The sequence below is a fragment of the Leucopleurus acutus genome (assembly GCF_964270905.1).
Source record: "Leucopleurus acutus genome assembly, chromosome: 5".
Classification (NCBI taxonomy): Eukaryota; Metazoa; Chordata; class Mammalia; order Artiodactyla; family Delphinidae; genus Leucopleurus; species Leucopleurus acutus.
In genome coordinates, this window is record NC_139147.1 from 120,261,892 (window position 1) to 120,281,255 (window position 19,364).

The window sequence follows — 19,364 nt, forward strand, 5'->3', positions numbered from 1 at the left end:
TCATGGTGAAATATATTCCATGGGAGGCCAATCTTAAAAGAATGACTTATACCTTGTTATTTGATTCTATTTTCTATAATTATTAACGTCTTGTATTTATTGTGTGTTAGAACAAAATATTCCTCCTAGGTGATCTTTCCAAAAAACACCAAAATGTTATTCTTTTAAACATCAACACATACGTGCTGGGAACTGGCGTGTATGAGGCAGCATAATATGGTTAGAGCCCCACGCTGCAATCAGAATACCTGGGTTTAAATGCCTGGTCTACCTTTTTTTTTTTTTTTTTTTTGCGGTACATGGACCTTTCACTGTTGTGGCCTCTCCCTTTGAGGAGCACAGGCTCCGGACGCGCAGGCTCAGCGGCCATGGCTCACGGGCCCAGCCGCTCCGCGGCATGTGGGATCTTCCCGGACCGGGGCATGAACCCGTGTCCCCTGCATCGGCAGGCGGACTCTCAACCACTGCGCCACCAGGGAAGCCCCCTGGTCTACCTTTAACCTGATCTTTAGCATGTGACCTAACCGTTGGTGCCTTTGTTTTGTCAAATGAGGCAATACTAGTACCAACCTCAAAAGGTTATTATGAGGACTAAATTAAATAATTCATATAACCAGATAATATGTTACAGCATTAATAAGTCCTCAGTAAATATTAATTGTTATTATTAAGCACCAGCTAACTGCTAAGTACTTTAATACACTGATTTCCATACTTTGATATGTGCATCAGTAAAACACTATTATGTGTACCTAATATATGCCTATTTATTTACAAATGAGATGAAAGTACTATTGTACCAATGTACTGTGTATATTAAAAAGCAGTATCAAACTAGAATTTTTTAAAGGATGAGATAAAAATAAAATATAAAAAGTTTTTTTGCACACTCAGGTGGATCACCTTGTTTACTTCCTAACATATGTACACCTCAACTTAAGGACCAATAGAATAGTTCATATTTTATTAAAATTTTATTTTTATTTTAACTATTTTTGATGTTTCCCGAAAAATTCTGCTCTTCTCTGAAATCCTACTATATTCTGAGTCTCAGCAGCACCAGTATGTACACGGGCTCTTGGCCTGAGATAGGGATGCTCTTAGGGGCTGTTAGCTTTGTGAGAACATTCAGTCCCACCCTAAGTGATCCCACACTGCCATACTTCAGTGCCTAGTTCTGTCGTCTCAAAGCTCCAGCGGGTGTTCTCCTACTGTATCTTAGCTGAGTTGTAAATTAAGATTTATATCGATGATGTTGGATTAATGTCTGTCTCCTCACCAGACTCTAGGCCCCAGGAAAGGAGGAGGGACCAGGTCTGTCTGTGGTCACACTGTATTCCCAGCTGACAGCACATGCGTGCTGGTGCCTGGCACATGGTTGATACTCTGTGGACCCTGGCAAGTGAGTGGGTGATATAATGGAGTATTCTTCTCTGCTTTTCAGTTGCAGCTTCTCACTGCTACTGTCCTGTCTTAGTTGTCAGCCATTTTATACCCAAGGATCTATCACAGATTTCTCCTCAGAGTGAAGTACCAGGGCTTTGTGATGGCTTTTTGCTACTCAGAGGGTTGAATTGCTGGCAGTCTCATCTCCAAATAATTAAGTAAGGATAGAGGGAGAGGGAGAAAAGGAGGCTGGGCACAGGAGAGACAAACAGAGGGAGAGAGAAGGAGGGAGGGAGAAAGAGAGATTTCTCATAAGGCTTATAGTCTCAGTAGATAAAACTTAACATGGATCTTTCAATTTCTTTCCTCTTTTCTCTATTCCTTCTAAAACAGTAAACTGTGGCGAGAGTGCACATTTATCATTGCCGGGCTCCAGTGAGTAGTTATAGAAGGTTCCATCCAACTGTGTTTCCTGGTTCTTCCCAAAGGTCATTAAGAAGCTCCTCATTAGTAGCTTATACAGCCTGAAGGTAGGATAGGCATCAGTGGCACAGGAAGGGTGGGGACCATCAAGAGAGGTGAGAACCTTAAGGAAGCTGTGCATTTAACTGGCTTGTCTCCTGATGCCATGTGAGCCTGTCTTGCCTTAGGAGTCTCCCAGCTGCTCCTCTCAGATCCATTTTTAATTATAAGGCTAACTAGACATGGTCTGATTTACAGAGTTCTGCCTCAGGTGGAGGTGTTTGAATCGAGAATGTCTACAAATTCAGGTTCTCTTCACTGCTCCTTTTTTATTTTGTTTTGTTTTGGTTGTTTGGCCATGCCGCACGGCATGCAGGATATTAGTTCCCCAACCAGGGGTAGAACCCGTGCCCCCTGCAGTGGGAGCACAGAGTCCTAACCACTGGACCATCAGGGAAGTCCCCCCTTCACCATTCTTTCTGACTATTGGGTTCCTAGAGGACTCAGAGGTGGAGTTTAGTGGGATGGTTAAGTGCCCTTGAGATCAACACCTTATGAATGGAAGAGGAAGAAAGCCTGAGAGGGCCAAGGGAGAAGTTAAGCTGTGATGCAGGCCCAACAATTTTGTCTAACTCCCTGGGAAGCTCTGGAGTTAGACTGGCTCTTCAGGGTCATCCGCAGTTGAACTGAGATGGCCTGGACTCTAAAATACCAAATCATTTTGTCTTTGGATGTGGGCTACTCTGGGAAGGGCGTGACTCTGCGTGAGCTGGCTCTTTTCAGTCTTGGCAACCTCTGAAGGGGCTGACAGTATTCTAAGCAGCAGAGGTGACAAAGCCTTCACTGAAGGAAAATCCCCGTGTCTAACACATTGACCCTTGTAGGGGAGAAAAATCCTTCTTTCTGCCTGTCTAGGTTTTTGACTAGGGCCCTTGTAACAGAAGACAGATTAACAAGAGAAAGACAAACAGAAGTTTATTAACGTATTTATTTCACGTATACCTGGGAGAAATCTAGGGAATGAGTAACCCAAAGAGATGGCTTAGAATTCAGGCTTCAGTACCATCTTTAGCTAAAATAACGAAGTGTGTAGGGGAGGCAAGTGTTAGGAAGGTGACCAGGACATGTATGGTAAAGAGGGTAAGGTTATTATGCAGATTTAAGTCTGTGCCTTTTTTATTGATAAGTTTCATATGATTTAGAGTCATCCTTCTCTTCCTAGAAGGAAACACCCTTACAAACGGAGGTTCCCTAATGTACGTTTCCCTTACAAAAGGGTAACTTCTAGTCTGTTTTCAGAGCTTCTCCTGTGTCTGCTGTTTCTCAAAATAATCAGATCAAAATAATTCTAAGGCCAAAAAGGCATATTTTGGGGGATATAATATATTCTGGTCTCCTATACCTTCAATAGTCTGAGAAGCTTTATATAGGTTATGTGTGCAAGAAGAGTACCCAAATGATGAGTTCAAACATAGCTGAAGTAAAATAATGCAGTGGAGTACTGAGAGTCTGTGCTCTGAGAGCTGATTATTTATTAAATATCCAGGAATCTGCAAGCCAGTTGATCAAACATTGGCAACTTGAAATGGGCCGTGGTAGGAGTATTTAGACTACAGAAATTGTCAACTGCTGCAAATCGGGGCTTGTAGGCTTTTTTTACTCCAGAGAGATGATTTACTAGCACACCACTGAATATATACCTATACCATTGCATTTTTAGGAGAACTGAAAACATCCACACACCACGTGTTTCATCTCACAAAAAAGTTCTTTCTCACATGGTGATTGTCTTAAAATTTCACTATTAGAGCTGCATATCTTCAGCTTGAACTGACTACCTCTAAGGTGATATAGAGAAATGCGTAAGGTTTATGTCTTTGTCCTTTTGGGCAGCTATAACAAAAATTACCGTAGCCTGGATGACTTAAACAACAAACATTTATTTCTCACAGTTTTAGAAGGTGGAAAGCCCAAGATCAGGTCACCAGCATATTTGGTATCTGGTGAGAGCTAGCCTTCTGATTCATAGATGGCTATCTTCCTGCTGTGTGTCCTTACGTGATAGAAAGAATGAGAGAGCTCTCTCAGTTTTCTTTTATAAGGACATTAATCCCATGTATGAGGGCTCTACCCTCACAGTATGAGGGCTCTACCCTCACAACCTAATCACCTCCCAAAGGCACCACCTCCTAATACCAACAACTTAGGGGTTGGATTTCAACATATGAATTTTGAAGAGATGCAAATATTCAGTCCATTGCACTTTTGCAGTTACACCTAGGGCTGAATTCTACCTCTGCCACTTTCAGCATTGAGACTTGGAGAAGTTAACTTCTCATATTTTTCTTTATCTATAAAACAGGGATCAGTGATACCCACTTTAGGTTTACAAAATAAAGGAGAAAAAGTTATTTAGTGTTAGGTTTGCTGTAAATGTTACTCTGCTTCCTTAACATCGGCCCTTCGCAAGCATGGCTTTCCTCCTTGGGACAAAGTTTGAAGTAGGCATGTTGAAGGAAGTTTGGTGTTGTTTTTTTAATGCATCATTTTTAAGGTGAATGCACTGTTTGAAAAATATATCATTTTAATTTTAAATCAAGATGTATGGTATCATTTTCTGCTGACTTCAGCACCTCCTCCCCACCCCACTTCCCCCAAATCCCTTCAAGCATGCCTGCTATGACTGTAGTCCTTGCTGACTCAGCCCTTTCCTGTCCAGCTTCCCCAGGCCAGTTGCTCTGTGGTGAGGTCTTGTGACGGGGAAGCTGCAAGCACACTTCAAAACTAAGGACCAAAAAGATAATGCAAACTCAGAAAAATTGTAAGGCAAAAAAGAAACTCTGTGGGACTGTGATGCTCCTGTATATTCTGAGGGTTGGAAAGCACAGTTTCTTTGGCTTATAATATAAAAATTGGCCAAGATTAAGATCAATTCCAGATTAGGGGGGAAATCATTCTTGAGGCACAGGTTTTCAGTTCTGTTGGATATCTTTCCTTTTGCAACCCTCCCCTGGGTACTGAGGAATGAATACTCTTGGCGAGATGGGGGACCAGGCCCTTCTCACACACACCTATTATTTTCTCTTCCCCTGCTGATCTGTAGCCAGGGAGTCCCCCTGTTGTGTTAATACCACAGCTAGTGGAGGTAAAGGGGGGTAGGCAACCCACACAGCAAAGGGCACCAGCAGCCAATCCAAGCTATATGTAGGGAGTTAAAAGTCAGGAGTCTGGGTGTCTAGGGTTGGGAGTAGGAGACCATATCATTTGATTTTCAAACTGGAACTCTTGAGAGCTAAGTGAGGCATGATAAATAATTAGGCCAGGACAACAGGTATTACCTGGGACTGTTCTGGTCAAACGAGAAGGTATGGTTACCTTAGTAAAGGGTCACAAAGGTAACAGAGGTAAGTTCATATGTCAAGAATCTTATGCAGAAACATAGGAGACTGTCTGCCCATCGGTGTCTAGGTGCTGTGGCAATGATCTGGAAAATGTGGGTGGTCTTTATGTATTTGAAGCTCATGAGGACACATCCAATAGTGGAGTGGATAACCTGAACCCATAGGTGGATGGCAGATGGACTACTTTAGTTAAGAAGGTGGTCCCTGGCGTCATATTACTTGGTTCAAATGCTGCTTACCAGCTGTGTGATGCTGGATGAGATGATTAGTTTTCCTATGCTTCAAGTTCCCCATTTGTAAAATGGGATATTCCTAACTATCAATACTTTGTAGGGTCATTGTGAGTTGCAAATGAGAACATACATGTAAAGCACTTAGAACAGTGCCCGGTTCATAGTAAGTGTTCAAGGTATATTAACTGTTAGTTTTGTTATCTTTATTGTTATCAACAAAGCAATGGACTCACAATCAGAAGCTAAGGTTTGAGTCCAAGTCTTACTACTTACAAGGTGTGACTTTGTGAAAGCCACGTATCTCTCTGAGCCTTGGTTCCCCCTCTGTAAACATGGGGTGTTCACAGTACTTACCTCAAAAGGTTGTTTTAAAGAAAAAATGAGAGTCTATGTATGAAGGCACTTTTAAAACAGCCTTATGGAAATGTCAGGGTTTTTTTAAATTATTACTTATTATTGTAATTAATTGACAAGTGGTAACTGTAGTAGTCTATAAGTAAGGAAGACAGACCCTGAGCTTCAGCCCTGCCTGAATTATAATGACTGTGCATTCCCTTTTCCATGGTAGTTATTTCCATTTCAGTCTCACCATTATTCCAAGAGGTGATCAGATATCGCCCCTGTGTTTCAGAAACTGAGGCTCTGAAAGCTTATGTGACTTGGTCAAGATTAATCTGCGGCCCAAATGGTCTTAGGACCAAGTCTTCTGACTTTGAGTTCAGTGTTGTTTCCACACCTCCGTGTTGCCAAGCTAAATATTTAGAATTATATGAATGTTTTGTTCTCAGTTCTCCACTTAAGTTTGCCTGGGTTTATAAACATTACCTACCTCCAATGAAATACCAGTGCTTATATCTGTCATTTTTGCATGTATAACGTTCACAATAGTGTATTTCTAGAATTTTAATTACTTGAAAAGTCATCATAGTTTTGTGAGAAATCTCACAATTTCTCAATGATAATTTATAATTATTATTACAAATAAAATATATTTACATATATATTTTACATATTTTTCTATGTGATTTAAATCAGATGGTCTCTCAAACTTTGCAACTTGCTTTATTTATTTATTATTATACCCTTACCTTTCCTCAGGCTTTTAAAAGTTTAGGGTAAACAGCCAATTATAAAACTTTAGGAGAAAATATATTTATGACATCAAGGTAAGAGAAGATTTTTTTAAAGAAGTTACCAAAAGCTGAATCAAAGTAAAAATGGAATAAGTTTTACTACATTAAAATGAAAAACTTTTGCATGAAAAGACACCACTGACAAAGTTAAAAAACAATGTTAAAAAGTTTAAGGGGGTGAGAGAATAGAAGAATGTATTTGAAGTGTAAATAACCAAAACAGAATAGTAATCAGGTTGTGTGAAGAACTAATAAACAAGAAAAAGTCATACTGGGTAAAAGGTATGATCCAAAAAGTCACTAAAGTGATGTCACAAAAGACCAATAAACAAGGAAAATATGCTTATTTCATTAGTAATGGGAAATGCAAAGAAAACAGTAATGTGGTAGCAGCTCATATATATCTTACTGGTAAAAATTAGAAATCTGTCAATACTAAGTGTTGGCTAGAAGGTAGAGAAATACTCCTATACTTTCCCGTGGAGTGTAAATGGTGTAACCACTTTAAAGTTACTTCAACCTACTACGGTTGAAGATTCGTATACCTTATCATCCAGCAGTTCTACTGCTATGTATTTTCCTCTTTTAGAGAAATTTACACATGTATGCAAAGGCTTAAGTACAAGAATATCTATTGCATTATTTTTAGTCATAGTGAAAATAGGAAAATGCCTAATTGCCCTAATTCTCTTATCAGAGAAGGGAAAAAACAATCGTGATATATTCATCCAACAGAAGGCTATACAGCAGTTTAAGCGAATAGACAAGATCCACATGTATTAATGTAGATAAATTGTAAGAACGCTTCTGAATGTATAAAGCAGGATACAAAAGGCTAGTTATGGCTAAATTTCTGTAAAATTTAAAAATACACAAATAATACTAATTATTTCTATGGATACATGTATATGAAGTACAAGAATACAGTCATGGAAGGAAAACACTTTCTAACTTCAGGGTATTGGTCACTTCTGGGGAAGGGTCTTCAACTCTGACACATCATTTAAAACTTGTTTGAAGCAAAATTAAGAATATAAATATAGTAAAAAGAGAAACAGCTCTGGTTTAGGATTTCAGAGTTCAGTGGTGCCTCTGAGTGATCCTGTGATTTTCCACATGTCCCTTGAACTTTCTGGGGGACAACATTAGGTCAGGGTTTCAAACATTTTTTAGCAGAGGAACACTTCATTCAAAGAAAATCTGAAAATCCTTCACAATGTGTGAAACAGGTGAAATCAAAACTGCTCAGGCAGAACCTGGAGAGCAGAGCCAGGGTGGACGCAGCGCAGTTGTCTCCACTTCCCATCACCACCACTCCCTCCGTGGAGCCCAGGGATTGGCAGAAATCAGTTTGCAGACCCTTAAGTTGGGTGACGTCTAAGGCAGCTTCTCCTTCTGACAGCCTGTGTATCTGTGGCACTCTGTATTTCTTAAACAACAGCCTACAGGAGGTAAAGCCAATTTCTCTGATGAGTCCCCGCCACATATAAGAGCTCTGTAGGAAACCATCTGGAAAAATGGAAGAATGCTTTTCACTGTGAATAACTATCTCCTAACCTGGCCGTTCCACAGATTTGAATGTCAAGAGCAGGATTTCTCCCCATTTTTAGAAAACAGTAATTCATTATCTTTTTGCTGCTTGTATGGCTTCCTTACCTGCCTAAACTTATATCCTTACCATTCTTTGTCCTGATCTTACTTACTCTAAGTAAATATTGTTGAATGAATGGATGTCTCCTGGGTTTGGTCCTTTCTTTCCATTCTGTCACAGTCACCTTCATTCACATTGTCATTACCTTGTGCTCATTTTGGTTCTTGACAATGGTTTCCCTTCATCCAGGCTAAACTTGAGGCCCCTTCAAACTAATCTACATGAGACACCTTTTTTTTTAAATGACTTTAATTTATTTTTTAAGTAAGGAATACATTCATGTGGCTTAACGTTCAAAAGGTACCAAAAAGGTAGGTTGGAATCTTGAAGACATTATTCAATATCATTTCTTTTGCCCATCTGACTTTTAACTTGATAGTATTTATTAAAAAAAGACTTTTTGTTGTTGCAGTATAGTTGCCCATCTGATTTTATAGCTAGTTGAGACATAGATACAGGAATGAGAAAGACAGAGAGCAAAAGCTAGGTAAAATAATGAGTCTCAGTCTGTAAGCTGGCTTGCTCGTCTTTCACCCCAGAATTAGAAAGACTGACCCACCCAGCCACGGACCCAGCTGGACAGCATGAGCCTTCCCTAGGTCTGGGAGGAGCCGGGGGCATCCACTTTGAGCAAGCAGGCCGGTTCCAACACGGAGAGAGAGGGAGCTGAGATGCACACACTCAGTTCGTTTACTCCAGCTTACCAATTAGACTAGTCACTCTCTGTTTCCTAGGGAGAGTGAGTGAAAGGTGGGACCAGGGCCAGGAGTGTTAAATCCTGTACAGCACTCCCCAGCTGGTGTGCTGATGGGTTACAGGTGTGCCATGAGATATCAATCCCTTCATCCTCAGGCTAAGGATGGTCAGAGTCCTAGTCTCACCTTTTCGTCTCTGAGTAGTCTCATCAGGACCCTAATTTCCCCACAGTTTGCCCCATTGACCCAATATACTCATTTTGTGTGTGTCATGATGGCAAAAATGCTGGGATGCCCTGCTCTAAGCAGCAGTCCTCTCTGTATCCATTAGATATGAAGCCAGGGCAAAGAAAGTCGTCCCTCACTAAGTACATACAGAAAATCCTTCTCCCAACCCCCATACTTCCTGCCACCAAGTTCTCCTCCCTGGCCTCCCCAGAAGCAACTGATTGTGTGTATATATATATATATATATATATATATATTTATATATTTATATATTTATATATTTATATATTTATATATTTATATATATATAACATATATATAATATGCAATAGACGATAGTATATATATGCATATATACACACACATATTTATAATATGCAGGTAAATATTCTACACGTCCTCCTTTTCCACACAAATCATGGAATAGGCCAAATGCTTTAACAAACTACCCCCAAATCTCTATGACTTAACACAATAAAGGTTTATTTCTTGCTTGTGTTCCAATCCAGTGTGACCTTTGGGCCATGAGGGGACCACTGTAGTCTTCTCCAGGGGCCATTAATCATTCCCAACTTCCTTTAATCTAGTGGTTCTGCCAGTCGCTAGTATTTGGGACCTCTGCCAGATGTTCTACAGGAGCTAACAAAGGCAGAAAGACAGAGAACATGGAAGATTTAGGGGATTTTTAGAGACCAGGGTTGGAAATTATTTATATTACTTCTATCCATATTCAATTGGCCAGACCTTTGTCATATGGCCCCACGTGACTACAAGGAAATATGGTCTAAGTGTCCGGCCAGGACAAAAAGAAAATGGAGTGTGGTGAGGCCATAGCAGTGTCTGTTACACATGCCAGACAGACTGTTCTACACCTTGCTTTTTGAGCTTGACAGCAAATTTTAGAAAGCAACCATATCAGTTCATAGACAGTTTCCTCAGCCTTTCTAACAGTTGCATAGTATTCAATTTTACAGATTATAGTTGACCCTTGAACAACACACGTTTGAACTGCGTGGGTCCACTTATATGCAGATGTTTTTCAATAACAAGTACTGCAGTACTAGATGATCTACGGTTGGTTGAATCTGCAGATGCAGAACTGTGAATAAGCAGGAACTGCAGAAAGGGAAGAACCTCATATACAGAGGGCCAACTGTGAGTTATACCCAGTTTTTGACTGCATGGAGGGTGAGCACCGCTAACCCCTACCTTGGTCAAGGGTCAGCTGAATATTGTGATTTATTTAACCAGTCCATTTTTCAATCATCCTCAATGCTTTCTTTCTTCCCATTTATTCATCTGCGATGAATACTCTTGCCCTCATGTCATTCTACACATGTGCAAGCATATCTGCAGGATAAATTCTCAGATGACGTGTTGCTGAATCAAATGGTATGGATATCTGGGCTTTCCTGGTGGTGCAGTGGTTAAGAATCCACCTGCCAATGCAGGGGACACGGGTTCGAGCCCTGGTCCAGGAAGATCCCACGTGCCGCGGAGCAACTAAGCCCATGTGCCACAACTGCAGAGCCTGCACTCTAGAGCCTGCGAGCCACAGCTATTGAAGCCCGCACGCCTAGAGCCCGTGCTCCGCAACAAGAGAAGCCACCGCAATGAGAAGCCTGCGCACCTCAACGAAGAGTAGCCCCCTCTCCCTGCAACTAGAGAAAGCCTGCGCACAGCAACGAAGACCCAGCGCAGCCAAAAATAAATAAATAAATTTCAAAAACAAAACAAATGTTATGGATATTTGACATTTTGATACCTTTTGCTAAATTACTCTACTAAAAGGTTATACAAATTTATACTCCCAATAGCCATTTTGTTGTTTAATCCTGCTGTGCAAAATATCTCTACTTTCTTCCGTGTTTGAATGAATATAGTTTCAGTTCATTACCACTGGGTTAGAGAGGTAAATCGTCTGGGCAGTATGCATAGCCAGGCCTTAACCTCCTCCCACATCACTCAGGAGGTCTACATTTTCTACTCCTGTTCCCCAAGTGCGCCTTGTGCCTCCAATCCTTAACCCATTCCTTCAGCGATTTCTTCCATTTCAATTCAGGTATAGTGAGCCTTTCTTGAGAAACAATCAGTGTCAGGTACCAAGTAGAACACTTTACACCTCTTATTACATCTAATCCTCAAAAGCAAGTCTAGGAAGTAGGCATTTGCATGCCCATATTACAAATGATGAAACTGAGCCTCAGAGAGATTAAGTGGACTAAGTTTATCTAATTAGTAGGCGGTATATTTTCATCAGATATTCTGAATTTGTTCTCCATTCTCCCCCTCTGGTGCTTTTCATACCAAAACTTAGGGCAGAGGAAAGGAAACACACACCCTTGAGTTGTCTCTATGTATATCCCAAAGCTGTCTCCCCCAAGCAAGCCAAGTTTTCTTTGAATTCTCATATTTACATTAAAAATGCATACAGGTTTTGATTTTCACTTTTAAATATATCTGCATTTTAAAAATATTTAAAATATTTCAAACTGCTTGCTATCAAGTATAACTGAAACTCCAGGAAGCTGCCAGTTTCCCTTGTGGCTTGGTGAACCCTGGCCCACTGCTTCCAGGGCAGACAAAGGAGCATGGTTCTGTATGTTGGTGTCCCATGGAGAGGCTCCTACCCAACCTTCAAAACCCAGCTCATACGCTCCTTCAATATCAAGCCTCCCTGCAGGGTTAGCAAGCCCAGAGTGGTGTCTCTGTCCTAGAGAACCATGAACTACAACGTAACTCTGTGCCTTGTACTGAAACTACACAGCGTCTTTCTTTTGACTATAACCTTCATGGATTCAGTCCATCTATCATATATCTTCAAGAACTTTGCAACAGAGAAGAGGCTTGTTAGATTTCTAATGAACAAAGCATTGAAGATAAGTGAACGCATTATTGTGTTAACCACTTTTACTTTTCCAAAGGAATTGGGAATTGCCAAAATAATGAAAGCCTACTTCTGAGTCCCAACTTCTCTTAAACACTCCTAAGTCTTGCTTTAAGTAGTTATGTTAGCCTGGTTCTCCCTTGGAAAGCACACATTTAGCTTGCCCATGTAGATATACTCAATTCCCAGCAATATCCCTGACACATTCATTGACACTGGGCACGCCATTCATTTCTTCTCCTGTCTCTGGAAAAAGGGGATAATTGCATTTGCCAGTTACCACTCAGGAATGCTGTCAGAGTTGATGAAACTATGTTTTTAAAAGGCCTCTTTGGGAGTAATATGCCACATAAATCACAGTCCCCTATTAAAGTGGTTCTTTTAGTGCTTATTTATTTAGTAGTTGCTAGAACACTTATATTTCTTCCTAGATAGTTCATATTGAGTTGCTGGAAGCCTTAATACTCGGGACCAAACAGACTTTTTTTTTTTTTAATTTATTTTTGGGTGTGTTGGGTCTTGTTTCTGTGCGAGGGCTTTCTCTAGTTGTGGCAAGCGGGGCCCACTCTTCATCGCGGTGCGTGGGCCTCTCAGCATCGCGGCCTCTCTTGTTGCGGAGCACAGGCTCCAGATGTGCAGGCTCAGTAGTTGTGGCTCACGTGCCTAGTTGCTCCGCGGCATGTGGGACCCTCCCAAACCAGGGCCCAAACCAGGGCCCAAACCTGTGTCCCCTGCATTGGCAGGCAGATTCTCAACCACTGTGCCACCAGGGAAGACCCAAACAGAATTTCTGTATCTATAACCTTCTGATGAGAATTAAACTTGGTACCTTTGCTTTCTGCTTTTGGAAGTTTTCAAGTTGATTATCTCTATCAACGTGTCCAGGCCATTCCTAGCCAAATACCAGCGCATGTTTGAGTTAATAGGTAAAACTACTGCATCCTTGTAGTAGTTGAACATATTGGTATTTTTCTGTCTCATATTATCTGGTATTTTAAGAACTGAATCTCAGTATTTAAAAGTCTCACAGTTTTCATGAAGCATCCATAATTCTACCACCTGAGTCTCAGGTCAGTTGCTCCAAATTAGCCACTCCTTATATGGGACAATAAACCATCTAAGAATTGAATGGTCTGAATTTTTTAATTCTAGTAACTGTCTATAAATGTACAGTTCAACAGTTACTAGCCACAGAAAAAAAAATTTCAGTCCCTCAGTTCCAGTAGCTTGCAATTCAATTGCTCAGTAGATCATGTGACCCATGGCTCCTGTATTGGGCAGGACAGTAATAGAATATTTTCACATCACAGAAAGTCCTACTGGACAGTGCTGGTCTATAAAATTTGTATCTTAAGACTAATGTATTTAGCTGAAAGATTTTTAACTTTCTGCTCTTCCCTTTCACACCTGTCTTAGGTTTTTTCCCCCCTCATACTATAATGAAAAATTTTAATTGTTTGGGCCTTAAAAACAGTCTCACCTCCAAGGCCATGATTTGAACACAAAGTCTGAGGAAAATGACATGTGGAATCGCCATCTGGAGGTCGGTGCAGCGGCAGATCCAGCCATTTCTGAGAAATTGTCTGGGTTTGGAGTTACTCCCAGAACTCTGATTTAGCAGTTCCTAAGCTTATAGCAAGTCTGAAAGGAACACAAATCTGTTTTGTATATACAAATAAATCCTCGTACGCTGCATGCCATTCTCAGCCTGCCAGTTTCATCTGGCTGCTCCAGAAAATATAATTCAATAACACATTAGTTAACCTGCATGCAGGGAATGGGGCATTCTGATTATTGAAATGTTCTGGTTGAGTGATTAACCTGATTTTTGCAGAAGAACTGCCGAGGCGAGGGATTTTTCTGTCCAAGATGTTGTGCCACTGTAATTCTCTCTTCCAGATGGTCACGGCTGCATTGCTTCTCTCCTCCAGAACTCAGAAATACATCTCTTTGCTAAAAATTTTCAAATATGCAGTTGATACACTCTCAAACAGGCCTCAAAAATAGATCAATAATGGTGTTTCAGATAATCTTAGAAAAAAAAGTAAACTTAGAAGGAAAAGTAATATCTTTGCCCAAATGTTACACAGTTGTAACACTCAAGAGTTCCTAACAATAGGGCAACTTCTTCAAATAGTATAACTTCAAAATATTAATTCAGATATTTCATTTTCTTTAGTAATAAATACTTAAAGGTGCTTATTAGATGTTAGGCAATGCTGCAAGGGCTTTGTAAGTATTAATTCATTTAATTTTTATAACCACCTTAAAATTAGGTACCAGATTATTGTATTCATTTTCAAGATGAAGAAACTGGCACAGAGAGTTGGGGATAGGCCAAGCTGATCTATCTGAATGCTCACTGGTACAAGAAGTTGTAGCATCAATGAGGGAATAACTAGGTTTATGAGAGGGTGCCCAGCTGAGTTAGGTGGCTCCTACTTCCCCCCCTTCCCCTTTCCAAATATTAGAAGAGTAGAGTTGAGGGGCCAGTATGCAGAAAAGCGAAGAGGGACTCTGGCAATGCTCAGTTAGGCCCAAAGTAAAAAATGGGAGTTAAGAAAGGCTTTTCTTAATTTTTACTTAAGTAATTCTTACCTGTAATGTGTAAGGTTGTTAGGGATATATATAATTCATTCCATTTTAATAGATTTGTCTCTCAAAGGCAATTAATTTTTTTTTCCAATTTAGCAAATATATATTGAGCAATGGGCTAGCACTGGGAGGGATGAAAGCAACACAGAATTGACTAAGACATCATTGTGATCCTTGATGGCTTCCCAATTTAACTGGGAAAACAGTCAAACGGAAACCAATAATTGTGTAAAATATGTTATGAAACACATATGCTTCAAGGGAGGGTACAAAGTGCTGAAAGAGCATAGAAGAAAGAATAGTCAGTTTTGACTTGGGAAATCAAAGCATGTTTCAGAGAGGAGTAGCTTTTGAGATCCAGTTTCAGAGATGAGTAAGAATTCAGGCAAAAAGGGGGAGGAAATTAGAAAGTATAGTTGTGAAACCCATACATCTCAAAGATTTTGACGAGTGCTGTAATGGTAAGAAGGCTTAGTGGTGAAATAATGAATGGCAGTGAGTGTGTGTGTGTGTGTGTGTGTGTGTGTGTGTGAGAGAGAGAGAGAGAGAGAGAGAGAGAGAGAGAGAGAGAGATTGAGAGAGAGAGAGATTGAGAGAGAGGGAAAGTGTGGAAGAAGAGAATGAGCCTAAGGAAGGTTTTAAAGATTAAATGAGTTAACATTTTCAGACTACCCAGCAAATAGCAGATATTGGATTCAAGAATTTCTCCATCTCATTTCATTGCATTTCACACCAAGGAATTTTTTGCCAAGTTTATTTTAACATTTAAGTAAAAGCCAATAAACAAATACTAGAAAAATCCAGTTTCACTTTCAAATGTGTTTTTCCAGAGTCCAGAAAATATTTTGAACCTCAGAGTGGGATAAAGTGGGAAAAGTAAGACTAAATTTCTAAAAATGTTTTATTTGGGAAAACCTTAGATAAATCCTTGTCAGAGCTAAAATGTTGGAACACTACCAATCTCCTCAACCAGAAAAAAATAAAATAGAATAAAAACATTGAAAATATGAGGCATGAATAACTAATCAAAGTAAAAGGAAAAGGTTTTCTTTGCCTAGAGAGGTTTCATTGAGGTTTTTTTGATGTTCTTATTAGCTACAGAATAAAGTTTTACATTTAAAATATTTATAGTTGTATTCAATTATGAATTTCTAAGTTTGCATTTTCTCTTATTTTCATCTTTGCTAATTTAATACCATGTTAATATGCCTCAGACAACCTTAGCAAGGGTGACTATAACAATTTTTTTAAACTTACTTTTAGTAGCCCAAAGGAGCATCTTCTTAACTATACTTTTGTCTTTTCTGGCAGATGACATTTGATCCAGAAATCTTCTTCAATGTTTTACTGCCACCAATTATATTTCATGCCGGATATAGCCTAAAGAAGGTAAATATACAGTGGTTGTTTTCTTCTTTTATCATTAAGTAGAGTATTTTGCCAGCACTAATGAAAACAATTATTTTATTTTATGGGTTTGCCTATTTGGTAAGAATATCATTATCTTAGATCATATGTGATACAGATTCAAATCTGACATGCTTAGAATTCTTCTAAATCCTGCTATGTCCAGTATACTAACCGATAGCCACGTGCCATTGAAATGTGACTAGTCTGAATGGTGTGCTTTTTCTTTTTCGTTTGTTTTTTTAACTTTTATTTATTTATTAATATTTGGGGCGTTTTAATCAGTCGTTTTTCTACAGTTATCATAGTTTATTTTATTTTCTTTATTTATTTTTGGCTGCGTTGGGTCTTCATTGCTGTGCGCGGGCTTTCTCTAGTTGCGCAGAGTAGGGGCTACTCTTTATTGAGGTGCACGGGCTTCTCATTGCGGTGGCCTCTTGTTGTGGAGCATGGGCTCTAGGCACGCGGGCTTCAGTAGTTGTGGTGCTCGGACTCAGTAGTTGTGGCACCCGGGCTTAGTTGCTCCATGGCATGTGGAATCTTCCCAGACCAGGGCTCGAACCCATGTCCCCTGCATTGGCAAGCTGATTCTTAACCTCTGCACCACCAGGGAAGCCCCTGAAGACGTGCTTTAAGTGTACAATATGCACTGGATTTTACAGACTCAGTATCAAAAAATAATGTAAATTATTTCAATAATGTTTTATATTGATTTCATACAGAAATGATAATGTTTGAATATATTGGGTTAAATAAAACATTTTATTATCAACATTCATTTTACTTTTTTTTTTGCGGTACGCGGGCCTCTCACTGCTGTGGCCTCTCCTGTTGCGGAGAGGCGCGCAGGCTCAGTGGCCATGGCTCACGAGCCCAGCCGCTCCGCGGCATGGGGGATCTTCCCAGACCGGGGCATGAACCCATGTCCCCTGCATCGGCAGGCGGACTCTCAACCACTGCGCCACCAGGGAAGCCCTCATTTTACTTTTTAAAAACTTATTTTAATGTGGCTACTAGAAAAATTTTAAATGACATATATGGTTTACATTATATTTCTACTGGGAAATATTATTCTAGATGATTATAACCAAAGAGTTTGCTGTTAATTACATTGGGTTTACCCATCACCCATTGGGTGAAAACTTAAGATTGTTTTGCTAATACTCAGCAGTTGATGCTGATAGAGACAAAGTCTGGTTTTTCAGTTTCTATGCACTTGCAAAACATTACTTAGGTGCAGCCTGAATGCTCACATTTCCTAAATTAGTAATTCACATAGAAGTTTAGGTGCTAGCATCCCAAGTGCTGCAGAGTGAGGTTCTGGCCTGAATGAGTTTTGAGATGCAGAGGTAGTGCAGTTGCTTTTCTGCTGCCCACCACCCACTCCAGAGATTCCTAGGGCTCTCCTCCTTTGGCCTGTGGGCTCCAACAGCCTTTGCTTTTTCAGCACAGACCTGATTTTCTTGTGTACTCCAGGCTCCCTCTTTCTGTCAGTTCTGGCTACTCAGATGCCACTTACAGAACTGGAAGGGAGTTTTCCCAAGCAAGCATTTGAAAAGATTTAGAAAGCTAGACTTACTCCAGTCATCCTTCCTCATCCCCAGCCCCAAGACTAGGTATCATTTTGTGTGATTCATTAGAATAAACTGTTGTAGGTGATTAAGGTTTTGTTTCATCACATTCAGAAGAACTGTAAATCAGAGATCCAATAAAAGTCAAAAGACAACTCAAATGTTTTTGTTTTTTTTTTTTTTGCGGTACGTGGGCCTCTCACTGTTGTGGCCTCTCCCGTTGCGGAGCACAGGCTCCGGACGTGCAGGCTCAGCGGCCGTGGCTCACGGGCCCAGTTGCTCCGCGGCATATCGGACCGGGGCACGCACCCGTGTCCCCTGCATCGGCAGGCGGACTCTCAACTACTGCGCCACCAGGGAAGCCCAACTTAAATCTTTTAGAATAGTATATTTAAAGTGCTAAAGGGGTTTCAGTGACAACAAAACTTCTAACTCTGTCTTCCTTTAATCATCCCAGAATCCTGCATGGCCATTGCTCCAGTCCCTTCCCTCTCTCTCAGGTCCAGCCAGTTCTGGCAGTAGTTTCTCTCATATCTACCCTGTCACCTTCCAGGTGTATTTTTTCCCCTATTTTTTGGAAACCTCTGTCCTTTTCTGTGTAAATCAGTTAAGCCTTATTTGTACAATAGGGCCAGGAACTGATGCTCCAAAAACAAAATTTGCCTAAACAGTGAGGGAAGGGTGGGGCAATTTATTGCATTTATTTCTATTTCCTGTTAACACTAAGAAGAAAAATGCTGACGTACTATATAAAATGTATCTTTTTCTCCCCAGAGACACTTTTTTCAGAACTTAGGATCTATTTTAACATATGCCTTCTTGGGAACTGCCATCTCCTGTATCGTCATAGGGTAAGTGACATTCGGAGCTCAAGTTCCAGAAGGCTGTAGGGCCGGTGCTCTCGAAATGTGGGAGGAATCTCACATTTCCTAGACTCACACTGACTGGGTGAATTGTCTATTTTTTTCAGTATATCACCTCTTTACACATTTTTCTGACTCAATGCCAAGGCTTGCATGTCTTCTGACAAACACAAGTCTTCAAATCAAAGCAAACTAGAATTAGACTGTTGGATTTTCTCTGTGAGTTTTGAACTTCTGACTTAGGGACTGTGGATAATTTGGTTTGAGTTATATGAAGCACGTTGACTTTTTTGGCTTAAATAACGCAGATACGCACATTGCATTCGTTTTCCTTCTTCTTGGCAGAACCTTACCTATATATAGTTGATAGGAGTGAAATAGTAGCTATACATTAAGGGTTTTCTTTCTAAGGGAAAGTTTACAAGAGAGCAGTCTGAGACAGACATCTCTAAATATTAGCAGAGTTGTTTACTGCTGGGCTACACTGTAGGACACAGACTTGTTTTTTTCTCATTATATTTTATTGGTTATGCTGCTAAGCCCCAAGTCTAACTATACAGACTCTGGCTTGCAGCTCATCATAAAACAAAATGTGGTACAAAATAGTGAAGCCAATCCAATTCACTCATAATCCTATCCAATACGTTAAATCTCCACTGCAGAAAACATGTACAGCTGCTATGACTACAAAGGCATGGATGTCTTAAATTGTCGATACAGCCGGTTCTACCCTGGAATTTTACTGCATACAGCTGTTATATCCCTAACACAAGAAACTGAGGCTAAAAACACACATTAGTCACTCATCCAGCCTTTTCCTTACGAAATATTTAGTGTGTGTTACTGGAAGGC

At 40.2% G+C, this 19,364-nt stretch overlaps 1 protein-coding gene across 2 annotated transcripts in view; it reads left to right on the plus strand.

Annotated features, from left to right (window-relative positions):
- The window catches only part of SLC9A9 (solute carrier family 9 member A9), a gene marked incomplete at both ends in the record, with an annotated part of 539,820 nt that overhangs the window by 26,021 nt on the left and 494,435 nt on the right, over window positions 1-19,364 (plus strand). For both annotated transcript variants that reach the window (XM_082840556.1, XM_082840557.1), the window contains 2 exons: window positions 15,983-16,060; window positions 18,424-18,500. In XM_082840556.1, the coding sequence (XP_082696682.1) occupies window positions 15,983-16,060; window positions 18,424-18,500 (155 nt within the window). The remainder of the gene's footprint in view (window positions 1-15,982; window positions 16,061-18,423; window positions 18,501-19,364) is intronic.